Source organism: Terrapene carolina, unplaced genomic scaffold, assembly GCF_002925995.2.
Source record: "Terrapene carolina triunguis isolate 2854851 unplaced genomic scaffold, T_m_triunguis-2.0 Scaffold22, whole genome shotgun sequence".
Taxonomy (NCBI): Eukaryota; Metazoa; Chordata; order Testudines; family Emydidae; genus Terrapene; species Terrapene triunguis.
This window is the reverse complement of record NW_020664373.1, coordinates 16027928-16052466: the sequence shown is the minus strand read 5'-3', so window position 1 is coordinate 16052466 and position 24539 is coordinate 16027928. Positions and strand designations below refer to the sequence as shown.

Here is a 24539-nt window from a genome sequence, read left to right as displayed (position 1 = left end):
TTATCATGTCAAACAATAGCTGTTTTACATCGGTTGTCTGACCACTGGAAACATTCTGAAATAAGATTAAAAATAATATTTCCACTTCCTATGAGTTTCTTGTGTTTTCCCCTTTGTGTGTTTCAATAGTAATTCCTCTTGAATGTGTGTCTTCCAGGACTAATCAGTCGTCACTGTTAGCAGCCTAATTGCAAAATATAAAAAAAAGTCACCATTCACGAAGCAAGAATTGAAAAACATTAAGAAAGTGTCTGCTGTAAAGAGCTCAGAGACTTAAAACTAGGTGCAGCGCAAAAACAGGGAACTGGTCTCCAAGTAGAGTTTATTTTCTTTTTAAATTCTTTTACTTGTTGAACAATCTTTGCAGCCTTTCACTATCAAAGGATAAGAATTAATGAAAAAATAAGAAGCAATATTTTATTTCAAAACAGGTTTTATGGTTTGTGTTTTACATTGGGGGTGGCTTGAGCGATATTAAACAGATCTTCTCAAACACAAATTAACATAAATTAGATATGGCATGAAACACATACAATTAGTTTCTGCTAAAATGTGGATTATTAGATCCATCTCTATGACAATTTTTTACCCTTTCATTGGACATACTGACTAGTATTTTAGTAATAGGGTAAATATCCAGTAAAATGTCTGGGGCAATGGGAGTTGTGTAACAAATTTCACTCCAAAAATGTACCCCCAAGTATATGGAAATAGGCATTCCATCTCTCAAAATGAAGCACTCGTTTTTACTTCTCAGTCATCATCAACTGTTGGCTTGATTGTCACTCCTCTTCTTATTTGACCCCAGCCGATTAAACTGCAAAATGAAAAACAAGTTGAAGTTATCTGTAATTGTGTTTAGAAAATATCCAAAATGCATACCCTTTAGCCATGTTTTTATTAGGAGTACTCACACAGGTTTCAGAAGTTTCTGAACTCCCCCCTTCCCTCCCCTGCACTGCAAAATCTTAAAGAAGACTGGCTGCTGGAAGCATAGGAGAGGGGAGAGTAATGGAGAGACCATAAGCAAACAAGACTTTTTCTTAAGCTAAGGGACCATTTTTTAAAATGTGCTGTTAAACAGAAGTGCACACACAAAGGTTTTACTTGCCCGTAATTGTCTAGTTAACTGCAAATGAAAATGTGTTGATAGCTTTGATGCAAAGCTTTATGCAGGTTGGAAAGCAATCCTTTTAAAGGGAAATGAGAACACCTTAAAAAAAGGAATATAATAGTTCAATTTTTGAGGTCAACATTTCTCATGGAGGGTGTAACCTGAACACTAAGTTGACATAATTCTCAAATTGTTTTTACCACTTGTACTGGGTAATGGAAAAATCTTCTCTCTTACTACTTCCCCAACACACCCACTGCTTTTTAAAAAATTCACTAATTCTTTCCACTAGCTCAAGATGCAGCTTCAGAGAAAGCTTTTAAAAAGACTGCAATATCACCTTTCCAGCCAAGAGGTGGTGCATATAAATCGATGAAACTGCCTTTAAGACTTTCCCAACTCCTTGAAGGGAGCAGTGTCAGAATCTGATGTTAGTCTTGAACTTGTCTGCCATAACTCTGGGCTCTCACACCTCTCAGAACACAATTCCCGGAAGAACAGTGTACGTTGATAAAAATGGAATTGAAGTAATTAATCCACCATTTCAAGCCTTTCTAGGCTGGACCCCACAGCTGGGGCAAAGCCACACTCAGGTGCTACATGTCCCTGGTGTTGTTGCTGCATTTTGCCTATTTGTCCATTCTCCCAGTTTTAACCCCTGTGCCTCTTTCTGTAGGATATTTTATTTTCCACTATATCCCAACTGCCCCTCCCCTTGTTCTCTCATTCACTTCCCTAGAAAGTCTGAGGAAGGGAGTGTAAGAGGCAGAGTTCTCTTCGCCTTCCTCTGTACCAGCTGTCCCACTATTTTCTTCCTAATTAGATCCTTCCCAATTTCTTTATTCTTGACCCAGTCCCTCTCTCAGTTCCTTTCCTTGCTTGGTTTTGTTTTTTCCTCCTTTCCCTTCTCCTACAGTATAGCTGGCAACACGTGAAAAACTGTGCCACAAACAATTCTAGTAAAAGGGCACCTGAAAGCGCCAGCCCCAACAACAAGAGAGATCTGTGAGCATTTTGGTGAAATACAGGTTTGTTTCAAAGGAGGGAAGAAGAAACAGAGGGAAAAAAAAATGCACCAAAATGCATATAAAACCCAGTGGCTAGCAAACCACAGATGTGACAAGTCATTGCTGGAAAATGTTGCTTATCTTCTATTCACATAGCTCCCCTTCAGCTTCCCCCATTTCTCTCTTGGTGCTCATTCCTTCCTTATCTGCCAGCAAGTGTGTGCTCCTCTCCTCGCTACTTAGTAGCCACTCCAGTAATCCCCACTAGCTACCTCTCTACTGAAGGCATTTGGCTCCCAGCTCTGCCTGCTGCTGAGCTGACGTGCAGAGACAGTTACAGAAACAGCTAGCAAGGTGTAACTGCCTGCCACAGTGATCCAGAAAACTGGACATGATGATTTCCCAGAATAGGTATTCAAAACCCAGTAAGTCTCAGCCAGATCAGGACTACTGGGAAGTACGTTAACATACCTTTTTCTCCTTCCCTCAGTGTGAGGTCCACACGGGGGTGTAGGGGATAGGATTGCTTAGTGTTTCTGTGCTAACTTTATTCTCTTATGGGAACAGAGAATACACATTCTAGGTGGGCAGTTGCTTGAAGAGAAGCCAGGCAATAAGCTTAAAAAGGAGCCTCCAGCCATACTGCTCCCCAACTTTAGGGAGGGATAGCTCAGTGGTTTGAGCATTGGCCTGCTAAACCCAGGGTTGTAAGTTCAAGCCTTGAGGGGGCCATTCAGGGATCTGGGGCAAAAAAAAAAAAAAAAAAATCTGTCAGGGACAGTACTTGGTCCTGCTGAGAAGGCAGGAGACTGAACTCGATGACCTTTCAAGGTCCTTTCCAGTTCTATGAGATAGGTATATCTCCATATTATATATAATTATATTATATCCTGCTACAGGATGTTTTTGGGTAACCCACCAGCCACATTATTCTTGTAATCTGTGCTGACCAATAAAATTGATACCTTCAGTCTCACGGGGGCCAGAGAAAAAGGTCCTTGGAGGTCAGTGTCCCTTTGTTCCCTTGTCCTCCCCATGACACATACTTTGCAAAGCGGCATTGGCAGTGACATGCAGATGGAACTGCTGAGCCCAGGCCCACAGTCTGAGAATTACTGTTTTAAGATAAACCCAGTCTTAAAATGTATCCTTAATTTTTATTTGGTCTTTGGCATCACTGGGTTAAGAGATCCTGCTGTTAATATTACTGTGGTATGACTGTTGTCAAGTCACAACTCATGGCATCAGAAGGTTTATCATGCATTTATGTTAAGCAGCGCACAGTCTATCAAGTACTGAATTTTTCACTATTCTACTTTTAACATTTTTGAAAAAAGTGTCCCACAGAAATAGTGATTAGGTGCTTAGAGAATTTAGAGGAACAAAAAGGAATTCTACAGTAGAGGCAGATAGTAGTGGTGTCAGTGCAACACAGTAGTATCAAGGGATTATTTTGTCATTGTATTGCCAACTTACCGCCAGTGTTTCTCAACTCTTCGACTAAGGGCAATTTTTTCTCCTACTTCTGTGCACACAGGGTTAGTTAGCACTATCTTGCCCAAATCAGCCTTCACCGCGCTAACTCTTCCTCCAGTAGACAAGGATCCTATATTTACCATTAGAACTTCATTCTTGGATAGTTTTTGCACCTGAAATAAGATATAAAGAATTCTGTAAATTTTCCTTTAAATATGCAAGTAACTTATAAAGTTAATAGCATTTTGCAGCCAATACCTAAAATGAAGAAAAAAAAAAAAAGATTTTATATCTGACTGCTACAGCCAGATTACCAAAGAAAAATACTAACAGAAAGGGAGGCAAGCACCAAATGTCTAGGACCATGCCACACATGAATATGATGAAACGATGTCCGTTTTTAGACACATGATAAAGTGTTTCTCATTTTCATATGAATGTAGGAGAAATATAAAAAGGCTCAGCACAAATAATATTCCAGATTACTTGCCTCAGACCCATCTACAAAAATCAGTCTGCCTTTTTCTGGGAAATAATTGTTTTAAGGTTGCATATACTATATAGAAAGCTAAAGTTTTTTTACCCCATAATGGACATCAATATAAAACAGATCCTTGTGCCTTTCTTTCCTTTCACCAAATACAACCACCAAAATAACTGTTCAATCCAGAGTTAGTCACAAAGAGAAAATCCAAAATGACGGCAACACTTAATCCACCATTAAATAAATCAGCATGAAGCAGTTTTCATAGCTTTTAAGGCCAGAAGGAATCACGATGATCAACTAGTCTGACTTCCTTCACAACACAGACCACGGAACCTCATCCAGTAATTCCTGTATCAAGCCCACAACTTCTGAGCTATAGCAAGGGTTGGCAACCTTCGGCTCGCAGCCCATCAGGGTGATCCGCTGGCAGGCCGCGAGACATTTTGTTTACGTTGACCGCCCGTGGGCATGGCCGCCCGCAGCTCCCTGTGGCCGCAGTTCACCGTTCCTGGCCAATGGGAGCTGCGGGAAGCAGCGCGGGCTGCTGGGATGTGCTTGCTGCTGCTTCCCGCAGCTCCCATTGGCCAGGAACGGCGAACCGCAGCCACTGGGAGCTGCAGGGGGGCCGTGCCCACGGGTGGTCAACGTAAACAAAATGTCTCGCAGCCTGCCAGCAGATTACCCTGATGGGCCGCGTGATAAAGGTTGCCAACTATAGCATACCTTTTGGAAAGATATCTAGTTTAGGATTAGAGACTTCAAGTGATGGAGAATCCGACACATCCCTAGATTGGCAAAGTATTAGGATGTACATGAAACTAGCGTGTTCATGCATGACTAGTTTTGCAGCTGATGAATGGAGAAGAGAATAGCAAGGAGAAGGAACAAGGATTACCAGCATCTTTGGAAGACAAGCCAACTTTAAGAATCACAAGGCTTCAAATTTCTTTATGTTACCAGGATATGAATTTCCTCCCCCTGTTTAAGGCACTCTTACATAGTATTTAAGTTGACATGTGCCATTGTTTTTTCCCCTCTGAGATGCAAACATTGTGTATGGAAACCAGGAAGAAAAGAAAGATGAAAGTATGCATAAACACTTACATCTCAATGGAATTAATTTCCAGAGGGTTAACAGAGTAAAAGCTGCAAAACAAAAAAAAGTCTGACAAATACCATGATAATGTCCTTTTAACAAAACAGGTACAAATATACTAACCTTTGCAGCTTTCTTGTCTCCCTCAGTGCGCACACCTAGCAGTCGCCTAAGCAGGAAATAGGAAATTTCCAGCTCTGTGAATATTTCAGGGAGTGCTCCAACTGCACCAAGAACCTGCCCCACCATTCGGTCAGCCCGACATAAAGTTGGGTCAATTTTAGTGCCAACACCTATTACAGAACAAGACAACGTCTGAGGAATAATTGAAAAGTAAACATCATATTTATACGCATCAAATACATTTAAAGGAGACCTACAAATGAAATTAACCATTATTCTTTGTGACATACTGAACGTCCCCACTACCCAGCTGGAGATGGGCATTCAGCACATTAAGAACTGAACTCCTATTTACTCTTTTTTAGGATCTGTGAACTCTAACCAGCTATGATACAATGCCCCAGGATTCATCATGCTGGTGGCAGCACAGATAATACAGAAGCCTGCTGGAGCTAACCAATGTAATTTAGATAAATAACTAAATTTTACACTATTTGGTACTGTTTTAAAAAGCTTAATTACATATATACATATTAAAAGGTACACACTTGCTGTGGTAGTCACACATTAGAATTTCATGTAAATTGTAATAAAACCCTCCCGCCCTCCCCCTTTCTAGGAAGTGTACTGTTATCTGAAACCATCAAAATTTTCAAAAATAGGCATGAGGAGAAAAAAAATCTCTTCATTAAAAAAACATTCTTACCGATTAGGCCTCCAGGAGCAGCATACTGTAGATCGTTGTGTTCTGCAAAAAGTGACACAATTTTGGAAAAGATTGGTTTGCACATGAGTTTTCCTTCACTGTCCTTGGAGACAATACCAGGTCTGACTTCAAGTTCCTGGCCTACCTAAGTATAATGGAGAAGAAGTGGTCAGATGTTTCTGTTTCACCAGCTGGTGGTGGGAAAGAAGAGTTATTTTTCCAATAGTTACGTAAACATTAACAGCACTGGGCTGTTGCCTCACACAATTATAGTGGTACTACCTGGAAAATCAACACAACTTTTAAAAACCTCTGTATTACACAGGTAATAAAAAGGTAGTTGCACTACCTTCAAATGTACTTTAAAAAGTTGATTACATTACATGATCACTCTTAGTTTTAGGCCCAACATTTAAATTTTAACTTAATTTTTTTCTTAATAGTACTGCAATCCGAAACACTATTATTGAGCTAGTGTACGAAAAACCAGACAGTGTACAATGTAGTTTCACTGTCCAAGCAAAAGAATGTAGATCAAATTGTATAAGTGGTACATAAACTTGATTTTTTAACTTTCCAGTTTAATAATCAAGGATGTTATTTTTAATAGACAGAAAAGACTTGAAAACTTGTTCTGATGATAGTACTCCATACCAAAGCAGAGTATTCAGTCATATGCACTTTTAATGTGGAGACTGAGTGCATAGATAGCACACACTCCTTATCTTTATTTAGATTTATCAGAACTTCTCAAACTCCAACTTTTTGAAATGATATTTAGTAAATAAAATAAGGATGCACATGCAAGAAGGGGAAACTGCACCCTCATATTCATTGCAAGGAATAGAAAGGGGCACCACCATCAACTTTGGAAAAAAATCACTTGTCAATTAAAAAAAAAAAAATCGTTACTAGTAAAAACCTAAGTTAACTATAACAAAGATAGAAAAAGGGGTGGTTGGTTTTTTTCTTTTTTGGGGGGCGTGGTGGTGTTGGGCATGGTCAGCTTCATTGTTTCCCTTTTCTGTTTAGCTTTCAAACAGCAACAACGTGAATGGAAAACATTTTAAAACAGGATTATGAAACCACGAGCAAAGACAGGGGAACTCAGGAGCAGGTAGTACCTGAAACTACTTTTAATTAATTTTTTTAAACTGACTATATACCTTTAAATTGCTTTGTATTGACCATGAAGAAACACCTATTATGCGCCTACTCATTATTATAACTAATGAGGTGTTTGGAGGAAAGTGTGTGTGTGGGGGGGGAAAGAAGAGTAGCTATTACCTTTAATACACCTTTTAGAATACTACCGCCAGCTACACCACCCTTAAGGTCATCTACTTCACATCCAGGCTTGTTGACATCAAAAGATCTAATTACTGAAAAGAACACAAATCCCATTATTAAGATATATAGAAGCTTGACTAGTGACACTTATATGATGTTTACAATTCTTGTCTTTTTTTTTTTTTTTAATCTACTTGCATCAAACAATGAAAATACCTCACTGTATTCACCATGCTATGCAGTCTGTTGCATGCAATTTTTTCATAAGTTTTTAAATACTACATGAACCATGGGTCAGATTAAGCTGGTTAAACCCAAAACATGTTAACACATTCTGGCAAGGAATATCCACTGTTCTTTAACTACAATTTTAATTAATTTAATTCTCAGTAAATATATTTATCACAAACTAATTAGTATTTAAAAATTATTCTCAGAGACATGCAAACAGAGATATCAGTGCATAAAGGAGGAGGTAATGTTATATCCAACTTTATCAGAAAAACTATTCACCAAGTGGAAGAGGACTAAATCAGAGAAAAATATTATTTGCCAGTTTTTAAGTAAAATAAAGGAAAAAATATTCTTTAAGCACTATTCTGCAATTTATAGTGTTCAGAAGTGAAAGCACAACATTTAAACTCCTGCATGCTTACGATTTAGGTAAAAGTAATAAAATAAGTTTGCGCTTTAAAATTAAAGACCTAATCACGGTCCCATTGAAATGGGAGTTTTGCCACGGACTTCAATAGGAAAAGCTTTTTCTAAATTCTTTCTATTACAGACTTACCTGTTTAATTCAAAAACTGAATTATATATCAGATCCTTTTTAAAAAGGCTGACCACTTCGAGAATACTGGAGGAAATCCTAGCACTTGTAAGAGAAAATGACCTTTGCTTTTATCCTCATTTGTAACAGACCAACTTTGTTAAGATCTACATACAGATACACTCTAGATTTCAGCGTTTTATGTAAAATACATCTAGAATGGATGAACTGAATAGGAAGATGGTCTAGAAATGAACAAAATCCAATGCTTTAACATTTATGCCCAAGTGACATAACATAATACTGAAGCGTGCCACTTGAAAAACTGACTGGGGGGAAAAATGGGTGCCAGCATATCCACTCCTTGCGTCTTCAAGCCGTATCTATTTACTGCCAAGAGTTTAAACTGCAATAGAATGCAGCTTGATTTTCAGACACCACAAAGTTGTCAGTGCTTAGCAGAGTAATCTAATGTATAAAGAGCAAATCTGATTTAGAAATCACTCTGCTTCTTTCCGCAGACCTGAAGAAGAAGAGCACTGTGTAGCTTGAAAGCTTGTACCTTCCACAAACAGAAGTTGGTCAAATAAAAGACATTACCTCATCTACCTTATTTCTAAGATAAATTTTCACTGCTGTTTTCATATTATATCCACATTAAAATGCCCAAATCAAAGCAGTTCATTTATATATACAGTAACTCCTCATTTAACGTTGCCCCGTTTAACACTGTTTCATTGCTGATCAATTAGAGAACATGCTCATTTAAAGTTGCACAATGCTCCCTTATAACCTTGTTTGGCAGCCGCCTACTTTGTCCATTGCTTGGAGAAAGAGCAGTCCGTTGGAGCTGGGGGGTGGGGGGTTTGGAACCAGGGTGGACCAGCAGCCCCCCTATCAGCGCCCGTAAGTTCCCTGTGTAGCAGCCGCCCAGCAGGCTATCAATTGCCGGGCAGTTCAGCTGTCCTTCCCCCCACTGCCGTGTGCTGCTCCCGCCCTCTGCCTTGGAGCTGCTCCCGGGAACCTCCTGCTTGCTGTGCAGAGGGGTGCTAATGTCAGGGCATCATCCCCCCCGCTCCTGTACCCCATTTCTACAGAGAGGGGCGGGGGGAAGACACGACAGGGCTCAGGATAGAGGGAGCTTTCTGGCAGCAGCGACTGCCTCAACTTGCTGATCTACTTGGATTCACTTAACATCGTTTTGCTTAAAGTAGCATTGTTCAGGAACATAACTACAACGTTATGTGAGAAGTTACTGTAGTCATATTGTGTATACACACACACACCACTCATATTTAAGATTTCAGGAAATAGAGAAGCTTGAAATTCCTAGTGTGCTAAATGCTCCTCAGACCCTCTTTGTAGCATACCCTCCCAATATTAGCATTGTCTGAAAGGGTGGTTAAACATATAGATAAGCTTTAAACATTTACATACCAATAAGTCTTGGTTCTGATGTGAAGTCTCGCAATGGGACTGGAATTTTCTTTACTATATACTCACAAACCACCTCAATGTTGTATTTCAGCTGTGCTGAGATTGGAATAATAGGAGCGCCTTCCGCAACTGTACCTACAACAAAAAAAATGGAGTAGTCTTACATCAGACTTTATGGTAGCATACACCAAAGCGTATATGAGTATCCATGCCACATTAAAACCGCAAATGAAATTTCAGGGACGATTTCTACATATTTTCCCAAACCAGAAGTTCATAAGAACAACATGACAAAAGTGTCAGGTCATATTTCTTTTCATTTTTTTTTCAAATTAAGCCACAACTACTCTTCAAGGTAGTACAATATGGCTTGTACATTGCCTATGGGTAGTTCTGTGTGTTTCAAGTGGGAGGCCTATACAGTTTGTTCTCCAAGTGAGCTCTGGAGGCAGTGTTTTACTCTAGGAACAAGCTGCTTCATGCTTGATGATCAAGAGTGGCATGACATGAGTTTCAGCCCCTTAACCTGAGATAAACAGCATATGTACTGGAGGGGAGGTATAGAGTTGTGCATGTATGCACTGAAGGGGCAGAGTTACCACAAAGAGGATAAAAAACAGATCTTTCATGAAAACAGATTTGGACTTAGATCCCTTAGCCCCATGACCACTAGACTTTAAGGGCTAGTTTACATTAGAATCGCTACAACGGCGCAGCTAGTGCAGATGCTCTATAAAGACGAGAGAGAGAGCTCTCCCATCGGCATAATTATTTTACCTCCCCAAGTGGCGGTAGCTATGTCGGTGGGAGAGCTTCTTCTGCCGACATAGCACTATCCACACTGGCGCTTAGGTCGGTGTAACTTACGTCGCTGATGGGGGTGGCTTTTCCACACCCCTGAGCAACTGAAGTTATACTGATATAAGCACTAGTGTGTACAAGCCCTAAGTTTTAGTTTTTATGACCTGGTCAAACTGCATTCTAACAGAAACAAAGTAACTTGTGGGGACTGTAAACAGACCACAGCTGGGAAACCTCTCTCTGCGTGAGGTTTGTGAAAAATAAGAGGAAACAGAACAAGCAGTTAGGGCCAAGATGCAGTGAGAGAACAGAGTTGAGATATCCTAGAGAGGATGAGATAAAATATTTGATGCATCAGTAGCAATTCCATACTTCAGATTGCAATGAGATTTACGCTTAAAGTAAGACTAAAACCCTTGATTCATACTTTACTGATTTAATTTAGCTTTCAAATTCGGCACAATAATTCTTCAGACAACTGTATGTTCTACAGTTTTTTTAGTGAAATAATATTAAATTTGAAAAAGATATTTAAAAATTGCTCCCTTTTTGAAGTTTCTCCCTGGCTCAATCACATTTGCTTGACTTTCTCTAGCTAAATAACCTCAGTCTCCACGAATTTCAAAATTCACACACAAAAGTACCTTGGATGTAGGCCACTTATGAGATTTTAAACACATGAAAAGTTGTGTTCCTTGCACAAGCCAACAATTTTGAGCTACGCAAAGGTTATATAACAGGACTGCTCAGACCTGTCAACCACTTCCATTTTCTGATGCTACTAACTTGCCTCCATAGATGGGTTTTGCACATACCCCCATTGAGCCAGGGAACAAGGCAAAGCAGCAGAGGTTCTGGGGAAATGGGAAATAAAATCAGAAGGGCGTTGGGGAAGCAGAGGGATGGGGTGGTTTGCAGGGGTGTGTGGAGTTTGGGTCTAAGGCTAATGGGGTGGAAGCCCAATATTTCTGAGCCAATGTTCCTACACCTGAAAAGCTCCCCTAGAGCTGCTGCCTTGGTCCCCAGCGTACCACAGTAACAGCATGATAGAAAGCTCATGGCATTGAGAGGAAGCATGGGAATAAGGGAAGAGGAGCCAGAGCCTCTGTGAAATCCACTAGAGACTTAGCGATTGCGACTGGTTCTATGTGGAAGATGCTCAGATACTACAGTGATGAGTAGCAATATAAAACCCTGAGATACATAGTTTAGCTTGGTGGGCCTGAAGCAGGGGAGTAGCTCAACTCTGACATTTGGCAGTGAATGGACTGTGCGTAAAGGGAGACCCAAGGAAAGGTGTGAGAAAGAATATGAGGAGAAGAAGTGAGGACTGGCTAGAATTCAAGGTGCCCAATGGTTGAGGTAAGGAGAGTGGAGATAGACAGGCTATCAACAGTGGAACAGCAGTAGCTGAGAGGGGGAACTTGATTAATAGAGTCCATTGGAAATTTTTCAACAAAACTGTTGGTTAGAGCACCTGCCTGGGACATGGAAGACCCAGGTTCAAGTCCCTGCTCTGCCTGATCCCGCTGGAGCGGTTTCATTTGTATAATTAAATATTTATTGAGAAAGAGACTGACTCTCCAGCCCCATGGTTAGGACACTCATCTGGGATGTGGGAGACTCAGGTTCAAGTCAAGCCATTTTACAACCAGTGATGAGGGTCCCCAATTTGTGTGTTTGGGAATAACCCTTAAAATCCATTAATTGTAGCAGCAGGGAAGCAGAATATAATGCTCCTAAATTCATATTTGAAAGAAAAATCTTATTGAAATAGCTAGAAAACAAAACATTACACACAACTCTCTCTCTCTCTTTTTTTTTTTAAGCTACAAAAGCCTGACTCATCTGCTAATTCTTTGAGCTGGAAGTCAGGTTGTCCTGACCAGATAACGCTTTTCATGTCAGCCTAACTCCCAGCATTGAAGAATTACACAGAACTGCCAGCAATACTGCATTTCTGCTTCTGGAAACTTACCTTGTACAAATGCAAGAATCTGTTCATACTGTTCTTTAGCCTGGCTCTCCTTTACCAAGTCAATCTTATTCTGTAGAATTAGAATGTGTTTCAATTTCATGATTTCTATAGCAGCTAGATGTTCAGAGGTCTGGGGCTGAGGGCATGACTCATTACCAGCTGGAAGGGGAGGGGAAAAAGTGATTACGTACAGTCATCTATAATAAGGATACACAAAACAGTGTGGACATCTACCACCTCATTGTGTGCTTGAAAAAATATTGCTTGCTTAAAAGTCAACAAGTCGTTATTTTTTTTTAATTGTGTATGGTTTAGTGCATTCTCTTCATCAGACACAAAAATGCCAAGAGCCCTAAATTTAATGACAAACCAAAAATTCATAAAGCACATGGCTATTAAGGTTATCAATATTGTTTGGGTTCTACTTCCCAGGAAGTCACCTTTCCCCTAACGTAGGGGGCCGAGGGAGGAAGGAAGAGGCATTAGTAGAGGGCTCTGATAACTAGAAATTAATTCTCCTATCCCTTTGGTTTGAAAATACTAAAGTTCATTGGATTTCAGGGGTATATAGATATCCATCCACTCATGTTTTTGTCAGAAAAGGTGATTGGGAACTACTGTATGTTTAAATATATATCTCAACTTTACATTTGAGTTGTATGTAGTTTGACACTGGGCAGTTTTATTTGGCAGATTGTGTACACACACACAGACACAAATGGTGAGTGAGTTCTACTAAAACATATACAGTAGAGGCCCATTTATCCGACCCTCCATTATCCGGCTCTCCGTATTAACCCAACAACCAGGGCACAAAGATAAGAAGTGCATCTGAAGAAGTGAGGTTTTTACCCATGAAAGCTTATGCCCAAATAAATCTGTTAGTCTTTAAGGTGCCACCAGACTCCTTGTTGTTTTTGTAGATACAGACTAACACAGCTACCCCCTGATAGATAAGAAGTGGGCAATCTCTCTTGTGGTCGCTAGATGGCACTGCAACCTCGCACTTTCCCATTCTCCGGATTATCTGAATTTCTGATTATCCGATCTAATTGGGACTGGGGTCAGATCGATAAACTGGGTTCTGCTGTATCTACTTCTGCCATTGACTTGCTGTCTGGCTATGGGAAAGTCATTTAACCTCTCTGTGCCTCAGTTACCGCCTGTGTAAAGAAAGACAGCGGTCACCGCCATTTCTGAAGTGCCTTGGTGAGCTATAGATGAAAAAGACTAATTACTACTTATTATTAAATATTTCATGGCTATCTCAGACACTTAAAACAATGCTAACTTGAGTATATTATTGTTTTGTTTCCCAAATAATATGTGGTCTGACCAGACGTAACATAATTCATAGTTGAATTTATTTTGGTGTTGCATTATTATACTATTCTGCGCATTTATAAAAATGAAGTTTAATTTATTTCACACCCTTTACACACCTGCTCAAGTCAGATTAGTGAAAGTTCTTCCTAAGTCAGTCTATCAACAGAAAGACTGGCCCACACGGGGTCCTTTGATTCGGTCCAGATCACAATGGATTTACCATTGCTTCCCACCTCACCCCACTCTCTCTCGATCATCAATACTACATATTTAAAGTAATAGAAATGGCAGATAAAACAACTGACAGAAAAGCAAGCCTGCTCAAATAGTCCTAAGCATTTCCAAGATGAAAATCTAGCTTTATTGTACAAGTAAAAACAGTCTCAAAATTTCATCTCAACCAACCCCTCCTCTGCCATCATCCAAAAGGTCAAATATCGCTTCAGCTATCGGACGAGTCAGAGTGCTCAAATTCTGTTGCACTATTTCAAACGTATCTATTTAAAGGGCATGATATTCTCTTTCATAGAATCATAGAATATCAGGGTTGGAAGGGACCTCAGGAGGTCATCTAGTCCAACCCTGTGCTCAAAGCAGGACCAATCCCCAACTAAATCATCCCCAACTCTTTCTACCATTGTAGCTTTAAAATCTTCTCTCTTTACACAAGACTCAATGAAATTCACAATTTTTGTAAAGCTGGTCGCTCATTACCCTTTGTATTATTTTAATGTCAATATTAGGTTGTTGTATTATGTTATAAAAGAGGCTCAGCTTCCCCACCCCAAATATTACCTATCAAAAGCAGCGCTGCATCCATGACTGCGGCACCGTTCAGCATAGTAGCCATCAAGATATCATGGCCCGGACAATCAACAAAAGAGACATGCCTGTTGCGTATGGAGGGTAAACACAAAATAACAAAAGCGAGTTATTGCCAATTAAACTGACTGGTTTGCATGAAGTGATCAGTAGGCACACAGTTAAAGTATGTAAAAAAAAAACTACACATTATTTCAAGACAAACATGGAAAGGTGACATTTTGGAACTATGTTCATATGAACATAGCTAAATGAACGAACTACTTGTTGAAATATTAAGATTCAGAAAAATGGACAGTTCTACATGTATTTTATGGGATGTAATATTTGTCTTTCAGAAACTTACAAACCAACCATGCATAGTTTAAATGTGTCAGACTATGAAGATCCATGCTGGACATAGCACATTCCCCTTTTTCACTTCTTATCTCTTTTAAGAGCTGTCTGTCTCCATTTCCCTTTTTGCAAGGTTATGCATGTTCATTCTGAGCCTAGCCTGAACTGCACCACATCTCTAAGATTGATCTGTAACTGTCCAGACTCAATCTTTGGGTTTACATTGTGTAGGCTACAATAATCGGGGCATTTCAAGTTCTTGTCTGCATTTAATGGGGGAATCTTTATTATTTGACAACATGCCACAGAAAAAGGATTGTTTGCCACTTCAGCAATAATATTTTAAAAAACTACTGTAGGTAAAATAAGCAGTACGTCAAAGAAACCAGTGTTTAATTATTTGTTTAATGCTAGCTTTCTGTCACAACCCACCAAAATACTCTATTAGAACCAGTGTTCAGGTTGACGGGAATCTGACAAAAGCAAGGAAATTCGGTTATGAGAAACTGTCCTCTACACTTAAATACAGACTAAGGTCTGATTTTATAACCACTCTTGTGACTATTTTCATCTGAATAACCCCAATGAAGCATCACAAATAACTTCTGAAACTTTTAAACTTGCATTCTGATGTTACACTTTATCAGGAATTGTATAAACAAGTCTCTCTCTCATCGTTCTCCTAACACAAAGCCGATCTCAAGTTTTTATAGGTCCAGTTTAAAAACCCTTATTTTTCTATCTCTGGGGAAAAAATGACAAAGATATACAGTTTACATTAGGTTACAGTCTAAAAATAAACTTTAAATTTGTTCACACCTCTGACTTAAATTTAATTCAGGTTACAAGCTAAAGGGTGGCTTTTTTATTCAACAGCCCTGTAAGCAATATGGTATTGGAAAATTTGACTTTTTTTCTGTTGTCTCTCACCACCGGTAAAAGATTCTGTGGATCAAATTAGTCTTCAGTCACATCTGTGCAACCTCATACTCTTCAAGATCTCTAGATACTACAGTGACGGGTATATTACAAATGCCAGCATAGAAGTTGGGCTCAGCAAACTGCAATTTAGTAAATGATGAGTAAGCCAAAATAAAATATGGCACCTCCTCTCAATTGTACTGGCTCCTCAGAGGTAATAGGAGTAAAAAGTATTTATCACTTAAGTAAACAGAGGACTGAATATACAAACAGACTTATGGAGAAACAAAGTACCATTTTTAAACAATCGCTTGAAGAGTACTTCAACTACATTGAGGGAGCTATGGACAAAGCAAGAGCAATTGAAATCACTCAATTCAGATCAGTCACCTGATTAGTTTAAAATTCCCTTTGGTCCCAGGAATATCTGTAGGGAACTCATCTGGTGTACTACTTCCACAGGACCGGTAACACTCTGGTCGGGAGCAACTGGGGTCATCAAGTTTGTAAATCTGCAAGTTTAAAAAAAGGTGAAAAACAGGCTTAACCTAGCAGTGGCCATTTAAGTACTTTCATACAGTTAACAAAAGAGTCAAAATAGGTACATTTAGATTTATAGTAATGACTAACCTTAGCGTTGGCATAACCCAGCTTGATAGTGATATTTCTTTCCAGTTCATTTTTGAATCTAACAGTGTGAACTCCAGAAATAGCTTTTACTACTGTTGACTTTCCATGGGCCACATGACCAATTGTGCCTACATTTTAAAAGCAAACATTAATCAATGAAGTTTGTGCAACATTCTTCTACAAGTAACACACACAGTTACAGAGACTTGTCAAACTTTCAACATCAATATCAAGGACCCAGTTTGCACAGGACACCTGTAAGCCCTTGGAGCCTGTGGGTCCAGAGCTTCCATTGTAAGCATGTACAGATTTCTTAACTAGCTTTTCACAGCAACTTACTACAGTAACCAACTGTTCTTGAAATGAGCTCCATGTGGACAGACCCTTGCATCCACATGGAGCTCATTACAAGACCAGGGTTTTACTCAGGCAAAGCCCCCACCGAAGTACACTTCCCCTTTAACTAAAACCATTTCATTCCCAAGATCTTATACTGCAGTAGTCAACTTGTACCGTAGTGGCCTTCTTTCAATGTAATAAGGACTTGACATGTCTCCTTTTGTGATTAACACTAATATTTAAAAGAATACTGCCTGTTAGTTTAGGCCCAATGGTTGTTTTTATAAAAACTTTCAATACAAGCATTTATTAATTTTCTCTGTTTTATTAGAACAGTTTTTTGTTTGGATAGTCCTATTAGAATTTTTATCTAAGACTTTTCAGCATGATGCATGACAACAAGAATGTGTTACAAAAGCATTTGTGATTAACTTTGTTTTTCTTACCTATATTAATTGTAGCTTGTCGGCTTATGACTTCTGGTGAGAGAGGTGTCAGCTTGGTAACATTCTATATGGAACAGATTTAATAGTTTATTTACAATATTCTTAAATAAGAACAGCCATAGTGGGTCAGAGCAAAGGTCCATCTAGCCTAGTATCCGGTCTTCCAATAGTGGCAAATGCCAGGTGCCCCAGACGGAATGAACAGAACAGGTAATCATCAATTGATCCATCCCCTGTTGCCCATTCCCAGCTTCTGGCAAACAGAGGCTAGGGACACCATCCCTGCCCATCCTGACTAATAGCCATTGATGGACCTATCCTCCATGAACTTATCTAGTTCTTTTTTGAACCCTGTTATAGTCTTGGCCTTCACAACATCCTCTGGCAAGGAGTTCCAAAGGTTAACTGTGTGTTCTATGAAAAAAAATACTTTCTTTTGTTTGTTTTAAATCTGCTGCTCATTAATTTCATTTGGTGACCTCTACTTCCTGTGTTCTGAAAAGTAAATAACACTTCCTTATTTACTTTCTCCACACCAGTCACGACTTTATAGACCTCTATTATATCCCCCCTTAGTCGTTTCTTTTCCCAGCTGAAAAGTCCCAGTCTTATTAATCTCTCCTCATATAGAAGCCGTTCCATACCCCTAATCATTTTTGTTGCCTTTTTCTGAACCTTTCTCAACCAATATAGCTATTTTCAGATGCGGCAACCACATCTGCAGATGGTATTCAAGATGTGAGCATACCATGGATTTATATAGAGGCAATATGATATTTTCTGTCTTATTATCTATCCCTTTCTAAATGATTCCCAACATTCTGCTCGCTTTTTTGACTGCCGCGCACATTAAGTGGATGTTTTCAGAAACGATCCACAATGATTCCAAGATCTCTTTCTTGAGTGGTAACAGCATTACTTTGCATTTATCAACACTGAATTTAATCTGCCATTTTGTTGCCCAGTCATCCAGTTTTGAGAGATCTTTTGGTAGCTCTTTGCAGTCTGCTTGGGACTTAACTATCTTGAGTAGTTTTGCATCATCTGCAAATTTTTGCCACCTCACTCTTTACCCCTTTTTCCAGATCATTTATAAATATGTTGAATAGGACTGGTCCCAGTACAGACCCCTAGGGCAGTGGTTCTCAAACTAGGGCCGCCGCTTGTTCAGGGAAAGCCCCTGGCGGCCGAGCCAGTTTATTTACCTGCCACGTCCGCAGGTTTGGCTGATCGCGCCTCCCACTGGCCGCGGTTCGCCGTTCCAGGCCAATGGGGGCTGCAGGAAGCGGCGCAGGCCAAGGGATGGGCTGGCCGCCCTTCGTGCAGTCCCCATTGGCCTGGAGTGGCGAACCGCAGCCAGTGGGAGCCGCAATCAGCCGAACCTGCGGATGCGGCAGGTAAACAAACCAGCCCAGTCCGCCAGGGGCTTTCCCTGAACAAGCAGCGGCCCTAGTTTGAGAACCACTGCCCGAGGGGACACCACTATTTACCTCTCTCCATTCTGAAAACTGACCATTTATTCCTACCCTTTGTTTCCTATCTTTTTACCAATTACCAATCCATGAGAGGACCTTCCCTCTTATCTCATGACAGCATACTTTGCTTAAGAACCTTTGGTGAGGGACCTCCCAAAAGATAGATATAATATTTATCTAGTAATTATTCTGTTAACAAAACTCTTTATAATAGCTCTAAGTGCTCATAATATTAGGGATCCCCCCCTTTTTTACAGTACATAAAATAGGAAAGGAAGAAAGGGAACTACAAAAAGGCCTACACCATATATGCTACCCAGTATATACAAATTAAAGAGGACAAAATTAGCAAGCAAACTTTTAGGCTACAAGCTAAGTTTCCTCCAAGCTGCATGGCCGCACAGCAGGCGGGGAGAGGCGCCTCTCCCTCGGTCCCCATCCTGGCCCCAGAGTTGCTGAGGAGGGAGTCCTCTCTCCCCGCTGCAGCCCCAAGACAGCCTGCACCCCAAGCCCCTCATCCCCGCCCCACCCCAGAGCCCTCATCCCCCCCACATCCCAACCCTCTGCCCTAGTCCTGAACCCCCTCCCTTAACCTGAACCCCTCATCCCTGGCCCCACTCCAGAGCCCACCCCCCCCAGCCAGAGCCCCCACTCCCCCATTCCCCAGCCCTGAGCCCCCTCCCACATTCCGAACCCCTCAGCCCCACTCCCACCACACATCACCTCCATATTTGTGCACATAACAAAATGAATTGCACACATGGATGTAAAAAATTAGAGGGAACATTGCCTACAAATAAAACAAATGTAAATTTAGATTGATTTTAAATAGCTGTTTTTCCCCCAATCTGTTTATTCCCACCTGGTGTAGCATGGAAAAGTTCTGTCATCCAAAATCTCCTGTCTCTATAACAAAGCCTTTTATCTTATAAATGCTGTTTTTACACAGTCCAAAAATAATATTTAACTATAAAATATCTATGAACTATATTAGGCAAGTGCTGACATCCAAGTGAGTGTCCTCTTATTTTACTTTTGAAACTGTTTATAACTGATGAGGTCCTGACCCACTACTGTGTTCCATGTGGGCAAACCACAAAAGTTTATGCCCAAATAAATCTGTTAGTCTTTAAAGTGCTACCGGACTCCTTGTTGTTTTTGTGGATACAGACTAACATGGCTACCCTTCTGATACTGGTGCACTGGTGTACTCATGCAGAGCCTCACTGAAGTCAACAGAGCTCTGTATGAGCAAATCTCAGTGCAGGATTGAGGCCTCTGTTCTTATGTTAGTGCAATGAAATATATGCACACAAATGAGAATGCTGATGTGGATTGTACATTGTGGGCACAGATGTTGTTTATACGGGAAGGTACGTAAGCGCTGTGTACATTATGAAAATAAATTTATGCTTAGCGTTAATTGCGCAATAGCTTGAATTTACTCATAACATTTTAAAGGAAGTCACCCAAGTTTTCTTCTTCACTGTAAAAGCCATTTAATGAGCCTGTTCAAAGAAACACTCACATGCTTACTTAACATGCCATGACTAGTCCCATTTAAGTCAGTAAGCATAAGTGCCCTGCAGATAGCACTGTGTAGGAAGATGACAAGTTGAAGGGAGGTAAATTTTGTAGTCACTACAACTGCTCACAGTGCATAAAGTTAAGTATGTGTGTAAATTTTGCCAACACTGGAGCCTAGAACTGGACTTAAATTAGCCCTTTACAAATCTGAGTACAAATATGAAACCAAAATTTAGGAAAGGACTTGAAATGTCAAGACCCTTTCCAATCTGATCTCCCAGCTATGCCTATCATCCCTCTTTTCAGTCCACAATGTCATTATCAGTGAGGACTGGGGAAAATACAGGACCCTTGTAAAGGGATCATCACTACACTAGCATTTATTATTTGTTGAGCACCAGCATGCTCTGGGCTGTATATAACATAAAATAAAGAATCCTTGCTCCAAAGAGCTTATGAATATGTCCTTATGAACTACTGAAGACTATTCTATAATAAGGGAGACTAGCTCAAGGGGTAAATAGGAAGGCCACCAGCTAAATTAAAGCCCAGGTAGATAGCAACTGAAAGGTCTTCTGATGTATCTATTGTAATCTATATGAAATAAGTTGGATAATCTTGGTTAATCAACTAATAGACGAATTGGCACGTTGAAAGGAGACTATAACTGGTCATTTTGGAAGTTTCAACAGAGTGTCAAAGGACTGGTCTATACTGTGCCCACAGAAACAATGCCCCCAGTAAATTAGGGTAAAGGAGAATTTTTAGCACCACTAAATACTGTATTTTGTCGGGGTAGAGAGCTTCCATTTTCATTACTGTCAAGTCAGCACTATCCAAGAGCACCATACTCACACAGGTTGGAAGATAAAAGGTACTGACGATGCTTACACAAGACAAAACACAAGCTAAGCAACACGCAGCCTTCCTCGTTATCTATGGTCTCCATCACGCCTATCTAAACACCGACATTAGGCCTAACATCGGGCATCAAGCCTCAGAAACACCAAAAACGGCAGATTTCTCGGGGGTGGGGCTGAACTCTGGTCTCCGATGTTTTTACAACCCCTCCCCCCCACGCCCGGCCAAGAGTCATCACCAGCAGGATCCACGCTCCCCGCCCCCCTCCCACACTACAGGGAGCTCCCCTCAGCTCCCCTCCCCACACGCTGCCTCCGCCTCACGCCGCAGCAGCGCCCACGGGGCGCGTCCCCACTCCCCACAGGAGGGCCCAGACAGTGGCATGAATTCCCCCTTCCCCCCGTTGCCCGACCCCGGGTCCCCTCCCCGCAGCCCGGCGACTCGATAAGGGGACGGTTCCTCGCGCATCCCCGGACAGGCCGAGCGGAGACTCCGCCGCCCGAGCGCGCGCTGGGCTCCCCCGAGCCGCTGCCGCCGCGCGAACAGGCCCCGCACCCTCGGGTTCGGGTCTCACCAGGGTGGCCAGGTCCTGCCGGGAGAGGTGCGGCTGCCCCAGAGTCACTCCCGCCTCGTCCCCCGCCATCTTGCCCAAGAGGAAGTGAGGAGCCCTGCGCGTCCGCCTGAGCCCGGCGCTACACGGGCTGGGGGCGCCGCCCGCTCCGAGTCCGACGCCGCGGGCTACGCGGGGAGCACCCGGCCCAGCCTCGTCCCGCTCTGCTCTTCACTGCTCCAATGGGGGCACCAGGGGAGCGCGGAAGTGGCGCAGGCGAGCGACCGGGCAGCCCCAGGAAGGACCCCGAAGCCGGGTGATGCAACCGGCATCGGGAGAGAGCCGGCCCACGTGCGCGTGTTGCAAGAGGTAGACCAACTGCGCATGCGCGGGGCGCCGGCTCACTGCGCAGTCGTATTTGTAGCACCTAGGGAGTTCAGCTAGAGCAGGACCACATCTTGTGCGAGGTGCAGTACAACACATAACAAAGAGTCCCTGCCCCATGGAGTTTACCATCTAAGTATGTGATGTTGCTCTTTTTAAAACAGCAATTGCAATGAAATGTGTCAAATTTGTATTAAAAATCACATATGGTGAAAATATCTAATGCAGTAAAAGGGCAGCATTTGACAGGAAATAAGCTAATTTTCTTTTACAGTAAATGAACGTTTATGGTTTTTAGTTTGGTTATATATACAGCTCTACATTACATTACATAACTGATGTTTATTAAATGAGCATTGTTAGACATTCCAATTAAAAGACTATTATTTCAAAAGGGATTGTCATTTGTATTTAATTCCTTACTGATTGGGCACTTTACTATTTATTAATATTACTTTAGCACCCAGAGGATTGAAGACCCATTTTGCTGTGTGCTGCACACAAATAAGCCCCTATTCTTCAATTAGATCAATGCAGGTGTTAAAGTCTGCCAGTGGAGATGTGACTGTGGCAAGCGTTAGGTCTAGACTCAATAGAATGGGCATAACAAACAATAGGATAAACTGTTGGAGGTATCATGAAGATAAAAATGCATCCGAAGAAGTGAGGTTTTTACCCATGAAAGCTTATGCCCAAATAAATCTGTTAGTCTTTAAGGTGCCACCAGACTCCTTGTTGTTTTTGTAGATACAGACTAACACGGCTACCCCCTGATACTTTACATACTAACAGTGTCTTTCATATGGAATATTTAAAAAACAATCTCAAAACCCCCCAAACCTTTTTAGAATTGGGTACAGCAACTCAGATGCTGAAAAATAAAAACAAACAAAGGCCTTGATCTTGCAATAGGATCTGTCCAGGAGGTTTCATACAAACACAAGGGTCTGCCTAAACAGATTTGATTGCAAGATTGATGCCAAACCTGGCAATCCTTACACTTAGAACTCTTGACTTTCTCTTGTGAAATAATTGACTTCTCTTTTTCCCCTCAAACCCCATTTTCTTAATCCACCACAGTAAGAAGTACAGAATGGAAAATTAAAACCTTATGCACTCAGGGCCGGCTTTAGCAGGTGCGGGGCCCCACGCCGGGACGCGAATTGTCTCGCACACCCCCCACCCCGACCCCGCCCCCTCCCTGCCCCATTGGATCCCTTCCCAAATCCCCGCCCTGGCCCCACCCCCTGCCTCACCCTCTCACTGCCCCATTGGATCCCTCCCCAAATCCCCGCCCTGGCCCCGCCTCTTCCCCAAGCACGCCTCATTCCTTCTCCTAACCCCTCCCTCCCAGGCTTGCGCTGATCAGCTGTATGGCGGCGCAAGCGCTGGAGGGAGGGGGGAGAAGCAGGACGCAGCTTTTTTTATTTTTTTTTTCTCCCGCTCCGCCGGCAGCCCCGGACGTTGCGGGGCCCTCTTAGGCGCGGGGCCCCATTCCGGGGAATCGGACGAATCGGCTTAAAGCCGGCCCTGTATGCACTGCCTTTAAATTAGTGCTGTGTACACACGTCATCTTGTGTATGATTTATATATACTGTTAATTTAATGTAGATCCTAATCCTGCATTCTTTATTAAGCAAAAACTAGGGACCATTGCATGGTTTTCTGTGGGAGGCCCTAAGAGATTTAAATTCCAGGTGGGCATTTGTTTACATTACATGACTACCATATAATTTAGCTATACTGGCAGTCGGAAAAATTTGATTCTGCATGTATTCTGTATCCCAGTTTTGCATACACACACGTTTTAACTTGAAGTCAATGGGACTACTCACATACATAAGATTGGGGCCCATGTGTGTAACTAACTGAAGTAACTAACTGAAGTAAATGGAGACGATATGGATATGTTGAGAATACACAGTCAGGCTCTAAAATTGAGATGTGGTGGAAGCTACCACAAACTGCTGGTGTACATTACCTGGCTTTAGCCAAGTTTTAATCTCCCCCTTTAACACTCTCCTTTCCCATAATAAGTGTGGGAAATTTAATTCTTTTATACATAGAGGAAGTGTATTGTTGATAGTCTTTCTTTAAAGAAAACAAATGAAAATGTAGCAACGATCATCATAACAAGTTATAAGTGAAGATCTTGCTACTGATAATAAAATGTATATTATCCTGCAATACATTTGGATAATTTTGTACAAAAAATGGAAAATATTATTGTTTCATATCTAACATTTCATCAATCTATATGGTGCAAATATTACTTTCTTTAAACGATCTCACTGCTGGGAGAACCACAGTTGAAACATGTAACTGGGATGCATAAAGTGCAGTGGGAATATGATGCTACACTTGATTGTAGTTGCGTTACCAATGTGTATTTCCATGCACGTGTAATCATTGTTTTGCAATATTACAGATGGTGTAGAATTCTATTCTAAATGGATAAAATTGCCTCTTAAATCATTTAACAGTATAGTTTATACAATGATGCAAATAGAGTATGAAAATTCCAGAAACAATCACATGCTGCATTTTTGGTTGAATAAAGGAGACATTATAAATAATTTAATCCCTGTCAATGTATCTATCAAATTTTGGAAAATGACATACATAATAGTTATCATAT

At 41.2% G+C, this 24539-nt stretch overlaps 1 protein-coding gene across 1 annotated transcript; it reads right to left on the bottom strand.

Moving 5' to 3' along the window:
- Positions 1-395: 395 nt before the first annotated feature.
- On the bottom strand, positions 396-21649 carry LOC112118056 (eukaryotic translation initiation factor 2 subunit 3). Its single transcript, XM_026648852.1, has 12 exons — positions 21542-21649; positions 17105-17168; positions 16320-16447; positions 16080-16201; positions 14406-14500; positions 12285-12443; positions 9506-9640; positions 7297-7391; positions 6010-6154; positions 5304-5473; positions 3598-3770; positions 396-817 (listed from the first exon to the last, which is right to left on the bottom strand). The coding sequence occupies exons 1-12, from the start codon at positions 21608-21610 to the stop codon at positions 754-756; spliced, it is 1419 nt and encodes a 472-aa protein (XP_026504637.1). The 5' UTR covers positions 21611-21649; the 3' UTR covers positions 396-753.
- Positions 21650-24539: the final 2890 nt, after the last annotated feature.